General features: G+C 35.9%; 1 protein-coding gene across 1 annotated transcript; it reads left to right on the top strand.

The window, feature by feature from the left end:
• Positions 1-135: 135 nt before the first annotated feature.
• Positions 136-4,553, top strand: cunh1orf115 (chromosome unknown C1orf115 homolog). Its single transcript, XM_020920827.2, has 3 exons — positions 136-298; positions 1,154-1,383; positions 2,932-4,553. Exons 2-3 carry the CDS (start codon positions 1,156-1,158, stop codon positions 3,067-3,069), a joined length of 366 nt encoding a protein of 121 aa, XP_020776486.1. The 5' UTR covers positions 136-298; positions 1,154-1,155; the 3' UTR covers positions 3,070-4,553.
• The last annotated feature ends 2,587 nt before the right edge of the window (positions 4,554-7,140 follow it).

Genomic DNA, 7,140 nt, shown 5'->3' with positions numbered 1-7,140 from the left:
ACTTGTACTATAGAACATTCCAACTTTCCACTTTCTTGGACATTAGCTGTTAATAAATCAGCGTTCCTGTTTTTGAAGGTCATTTTTCACGTTTAAATCCAAACGTAAACAGAAAACTGGGTCAGTCAACGCTTCTTAAACAAGCAAACGGACACAAAACCAGGATGTCCTCTATTCTCCATTCTGCCGCGTCCCTGTGTTTCCTTTGCCTCTGAAGTTACTCCAAAACTCCTCCTCCGAGACCAAAGTCCGCTCAAAGTCCACAAACCCAGGACCAAAACAGGACCGAAAACTAGAGGTAAGTTTTAACACAGTTCTTCTTTAAGACACTGTTTTACTTTGCATGTAGTTTGAAGTTTTGTTTTGCGGTTTACTCCTGGTTTGGTGTTTGGATTTCTTTGGGCTAGAAAAAGTTCAGGTCAGACCAAGTTTAGTTCAGTGTCTTTTTATTGCACTGTAGTTAAATGCGTTTTTGTTATGTTTTTTTTAATCAAAGCTTGGTTTTAACTGTAATTTAGGAAAGTGTAGTCAAGGTATAACTTTATAATTCTGGTTTTAAAGGTTCTTTATTACACAAAAATTGACTCTTGTGAGCTTTAAGTCATGTTGTAATGTTGTTACCTCATTAAAAACAGACCTGGAGTTGTGTTTTGTTTCATAAAAGTTTGAGTTACACTTAATTATTAGTAGTCTGTTTACATCTCCAAAGCTCAAAATGCTCTGTTCCAACTTGTGATGTAATGAAGCAGCTCCTTTTACCTTTAGTTCAGCAAAGTTTGGCAATTCCAGAAGTGCTGAAATGATCCAAATTATTCTAGTGAACGTGTGTGGAGTTTAAAAACACAATGTAGCACTTGGCTGTATCACCACATGACATCACAAAGTGGAGCAGAGTGAACTGGAACGACCTGCCTGAGGAGATAAGGCTCACACCATCGGAATCATCTTTTAAAGCACTTGTTGAGACTCATTTGAATGGGACTTTTTAGTATCGATACCTGCGAAAAATGAGTATCTAGTTTCGATATTAGTTTTAGTTTTGATTTTTAGTACTTCCGACAACACTAAACCAAACCAGGTAGTAATAAGGACAACATGAAAACCTGTCAAATACATATGTAGTCTCGTATTAAACACTTGCCTCCTTTGACAGCCATGGGCGCGTTAGAAACAGCAGACAAACCTGCACCGGCCACTCCGCTTAAACCCAAAAAGACGAAGAAGACCTCCAAAGACGTCCACTTCTGCGCGCTGCCCGATAAGTACGAACCTCTGGAGGAGGAACACGATGAAGAGGAGGTGATGGAGGAGGCGGAGGAGAGACGGAAGAGGAAGGAGGAGAAGAAACGGAAGAAGAAGATCAGATACAAGAAGTACAGGAAGGTAAGACAACAGCACAGAAAGAGGGAGAACTGTTACTTTGCATTTGTAGTATTGATACTTTGACTCTGGGGGTGTATCTTTATGTATGTCTATGGTGGAATGTTCATCAGTTACCATGGTGACACATTGCACTACTAAAAAATGTTTTTAGATGTCTCTCACAAACGTTTAAACGACATATTTTCAGGAGACTGATGAGTGCGCAGGGCGTTCATGGTCCTGTTTAGAAGTTTGATTTCCGACAAAAAGGTGAGAGTAACTTTCTTTCTGGTCTGATTGTGTAAAAATAAAATAAAATAAAGATCAGATTAAAGTCTAACAAAACTTCAGACAGAGCAGAGCCTCCAGTTAGCGTCACACCCCCAGGGAATGTTCATGACCTCAGCTGCAAAGTATCAATAAAACAAACCAGGACTTAAGCATATCAGTGTTTTAAAATCCACAGTAAATTGAAGTAAAATTGTAATGAAGTTATTTTTCATTTAAAACTATAATAAAATAATGAAAAAAACAGACTCTTGTGAGTTTTAAGTTGTGTTATAATGTTGTTCCCTCCTCAAAAACAGACCTGGACTTGTGTTTTGTTTCATTCACACATGTTTGAGTAACTCTTTATTATTTGTCTGTCTACATCTTCAAAACTCAAAATGCTCTGTTCCAATTTGTGATGTCATGAAGTGGTAGTTTTCAAGTTAACAGCTCCACTTTACCTTTAGTTCAGTAGAGATTTGCAATTCCAGGGCTGAAATTATCCAAGTGATTCTAGTGAAGGTGCATAGATTATGGAAAATTATGGATTATGGATCGATTATGGATTATTTTGGTCAGTACTGAAATCAGGATTATTTTTTAGATACACGATTCATTTATTCAGCATTTCTCTCTCAAAAAACACTCTGTTACTGATAATTTACGCAAAACCTTCAAATTTAAAATAATACAGGCTACAAATTTGAACCTTAGAGCAGTTTTGCGATGTATAAAACATAAAAAGAATAAAATATATTCAGGTCTAGACTTGTTGGCTTTGTCCATCTAAATAAAGGCCTTTTTAACTATAAATTTTTTTCCTCGTGAGATTTTTTTTAACTTCTTTGGAGTGCTTGGGTTCCGTCGTGTGTAAAGTTTTGATCCTTTTTCCAAGAACAAGAACACCTGCAGCAAACAGCCACAATTCTTGTCTTCTCTGCACAGAATAAAATAAACTTTGAACTTGAAATAAGGCATAGAAAAACATAAATGTATCCAAAATAAACTATATATCCAGCTGTTCTATAATCTATTTAAAACATCTAATAAATACACACAATTTATATTAAAAATATCCCAAAATACACTTTGTTAAGCTTTTGTTTCAACTCGATTGTATGAGTTTGGAGATCATTTGACACACAAATCAAAATCGCGATCAGTTCAGAAACACAGTGGAGCACTTCCTGTATCACCACGTAACATCACAAGCTGGAACCGAGCGTTTTCAGTTTGAGAGAAGAACTGTTTTGTTGTTCGAGTATTTCTGCGTTCATAAATGTGTTTTGTTTCGTGCAGAACGTGGGTAAAGCTCTGAGGTTCAGTTGGCGCTGTCTAGTCGCTGGATTACAGAGTTTGGTTCCTGTTTATATGGCACCGGCGGCTGCTGCAGTTTCCATCGTCACCACAGTCAACACGGGACCCACACCGCGATGACGGGAGCGAGAATGTGCACTATGTAAAATTCACCACCAGTTTAGTAGCTGTTATAATGCGAAAGTTTTGTTTGTTTGTTTTGAAATGTCATGTTCAAGTTATAGGATTTGAAAATGTTATGTTTTCAGATGAAGGGTTTTCATTCTATAGACAAATATTATTTAATCCAGATGGGGGCAGCTCAAATGAATATTAGGGCTGGGGATCATTCATCACATACCACGATTAGGGATGTAACAATAACCAAAATACCGTGATATCGTATCGTCAAAGTTCACACAATAATATCGTGGTTAATTTCACTTGACAAGTAAAACTATCTCCCAATGGAACGACACTTTTTGCACTTAAAATCGTAAATTACATCTTGCTTCACTTAAAGTAAGAAAAACAACAACTATTTGCACTTAAAAAAAGAAACAAAATCAAACGTTGCTTGAATTAAGAAAGACACACTTATTCCATTGGTGGATAATTTTACTTGTCAAGTTGAATAAACTCTAATAAAGTCAAATGTTGTTAATTTAAGTCATTTTAATTTAACTAGATATTGTTTTTTGTAGTGTAGTTGTTGTCGAATAGGATTTGGAATGATATTATAGCAATGAAAGTTTAAGAGTAAGTGGGTAAATGGGTGCTTGGTAGGAGGTTGAAGTTTTAAGAAGGTTGGTGGGTGGAAGCAAAAAAATAAAAATAAATAAATAACAATAATAATAGAAACGATCAGGTCCAATATTTGTGCGTTTACCTTTTCGATATTTTATGGCACAGAACAAAGTAACGGGGAAAACTAACTGTCGCCCTCCATCTCAGACTATGACATTATCACATTCTGAAATCTGAAAAACACCAATAAACTCTGTGGGAAATTTGGTGTTGAAAGAAATCTCCAAACTTATGATTCACAAATGTCAAATCAAACTTCTCATAATTATTTGTTTACGATCAGCTCCACAAACTTGTCTGTTCAGCTGACTACAATCACGTCTTTGCGTTTGAATAATGGCACCGCTTTCTGAAGCTATTGTGAAAAAAAATAATTCCAGACGCAGAGAAGACGCTGAACCTTGTGCCAGTTTTTGTTTCATGTGGATAGGCCCAGTAAATACACAGATAAGAACCATAAAACACCACCATAAAGTTCTGACCTGTCTCTGGCTCAGGTTAAACCACAGGGATTTTTACAACGTCGTGAACTCACGTGGACGCAGTTTACTAATATTTCATGATTGTGATTGTGATGCTTTGGAATGTTTTATTTATTTGCTATGTAAAGAAGGAATGGAGAACTGAAATGAACCAGAACTGAACCAAGGGTGGACGATATTAACAAAAATAAATGAATTTTGCAATGTTTTTGTCAATGTCAGTGTTTGTGCAGAAGATTTTATGGATAAGTTTGAACTTGTAAACTGTAAAATAACAAAAAATATAACCTAATACTGTACTCTTAATTTGGCTTGCTTTATTTTTAAATGTCCTCTTTTTGCAGCTCCTTGAAATAAATAGTATTATCTACTTGTTATAACTACTACTACTACTATTACTACTGCAATATGATTAATTTTTTTTTTATATATTTCCCACCACTAGATGGACCATGAACTAAAATGTGAATACAATTTAGGATAACACCAGGTCTCTAAAATGTAATATAGTCTTGCTGTTCTTAAAGGTAATATATTAATGTCTGGTCCACAGAAACAAAGAGACAGTGTCAGCAGTCACCTCCAGTCTCTCTCTTTCTAAAACCTTCAAATCAGGCAAGAAATCTCAGGGTAATAATGGACTTTAACAGCCACATCAAATCAATAACATCTGCAGCCTTTTACCATCTAAAAAACAGAGCAAAAATCAAAGGTTTACTGTCTAAATTAGACTTGGAGAGATTTATCCATGCGTTTGTCTCCAGTAGGTAAGATACAGTAATGTTCTGCTCACTGGCCTCTCCAAACGAGCTGTGAGGCACTGCAGTACATCCAGAACGCTGCAGCTCAGGTCCTGACTCGAACTAGGAAGTACGAGCACATAAGTCCTGTGCTCAGGTCTCTGCACTGCCCCCTGTGGCTCAGAGACTTTAAAGCGGCTCTGCTTGTGTTCGAGCACCAAAGTCCATCTGTGACATGTTAGTGCCACATGAACCATCTCGCACTTTGAGAACCTCAGGGACCGGCCTCCTGCTGGTGCCCAGGGTCAGGACTAAACACGGGGAGTCAGACTTTCAGGTTCACGCAGCTAAAACCTGGACCAGTCTTCCTGAACATGTGAGACAGATTCTACTTTGACACTGGCTCAAAACGGTTCTGTTTCATTGTGCGTACGACTGAAAGGTTTTCATTCCGCACTCTTCTCTCTAATTTATGTAATTAACGTCTCTCTCTGTTTTTTATTTTAATCTTTAATTTTATGATGATTATTTATGTTTTGATTTGTTTTTATTGTGATTTTTATGTATTTCTTATTCTGTAAAGCACTTTGAATTACTTTGTGTATGAATTGTGCTATACAAATAAACTTGCCTTGCCTTGCCTATTACGAAAAATTGACTCCTCTGTGTTAAATACCTGTGAATGAAACAAAACACAACTCCAAGTACGTTTCTGATGAGGAAACAACACTATAACATTAAATTTTGCGTAATACGGGCCCTTTAAAAAGTAGGTCAGTGGGGAACTTAACGTAACCTCTTTCACAACATGTACAGCGAGGTGCAAAAGTTATAGGCAGGCGTGAGAAAATGCTGTAAACTATAGGGATGCCTTAAAAAATGAAAGTGTTAATCATTTATTCTCATCCATCAACAAAATGCCGTGAATGAACAAAAGACAAATCTAAATCTAAATCAATATTTGGTGTAACTTGATAAAAATAAATAAAAAAACAATCATTATTTATATTTTTGATCTTTGTTTATAGTATTTTTTCACACCTGCCTAAAACTTTTGCGCAGTACTGTATGTGCGTTTTTCCTGTGTAAAAATGTGAAAGTGTAGCCCGTTTACAAAAAAAAAGAAGAAAGAGAAAAGAAAAAAACATAAGTAGGCTAAACTGTCACTTGTCATTACTTCTTGTTGCACTAGTAATGCAGATGTGTTGGGAAGAATACTTGTACTAAAATGTATTTTGTAACGTTTTCTGATACATGGTCCAATCAGAGTACTGTTTCTGAGTACTTTGAATACTTTTACATCGAAATTATAGTGTAAAGACGAAACATACTATTAAAAACAGCTTTATTTTACTTATTTAACTAAGAGACACAAGAGCAGAGTTTTCAGTTTTCTCAACGAAGGATCAAATATAGTAATGTACTCCTTCGATTTTAGAAAAGTAACTGCATTCTGAGCTCCACGAAATGAAAAAGTAACTATCTGAGAACAAACAATTTCACTTGTGGATCAATAAAGTTTGTCTAAGTCTAAGTCTAATGCAGTTACTCAAAATTAGTATTCAGAAAATGTATGACGAATTCAGTTACTTCCTGGATGTGAAATAAATAATGCATAATTTCTCTCTGTGTAGCCTAAACTTGGGCACTGTTTTGAACTTACATGGGGCGATGTTGTTGACAGTGGAAGTACAGTAAGGCTGGCAGTCCTGACTCATTTTTGTCAAATTTTTGTCCATTGTTTGAGTTAATTCAAGCCAAGGTAATACACTGTATGTAGGTCACAAGAACATCCGCCAACTGGTTTTTACCTGAATTTGACAAGAAAACGACGTGTGCAAAATGTGAACTTCATTCTGATTCTAGGTTTATGGGCAAAAGGTGAGCATCTAGTCAAATTGTAGGCTTCAAATTTAGAAAAAGATATGGTTGAATGTGGTAGGATGTGGAAATTTAAGCTCATAAATCATTATAACTGTATTAACACCAGTGCTTTTCATTAAGAGAGGAGACTATGGGTGTCCCCCCTAAAAACAAATCTAAAAACAAGTCTAAAATGCTGGCCCATACTCAAAAACAACTTGGACTTGGACAAAATCACACTCAGTAGCCCATTGTATTATCATAAACATTTAAAGTAACTATATTTGTCAAAAAAGAAATGCTTAAAGATTGAATTTAGG

Source organism: Boleophthalmus pectinirostris, unplaced genomic scaffold (genome assembly GCF_026225935.1).
Source record: "Boleophthalmus pectinirostris isolate CB_2022bp ecotype Guang Dong unplaced genomic scaffold, ASM2622593v1 HiC_scaffold_11, whole genome shotgun sequence".
Lineage (NCBI taxonomy): Eukaryota > Metazoa > Chordata > Actinopteri > Gobiiformes > Gobiidae > Boleophthalmus > Boleophthalmus pectinirostris.
The sequence above is the reverse complement of the archived record's forward strand: the minus strand, read 5'-3'. Positions and strand labels throughout refer to the sequence as shown.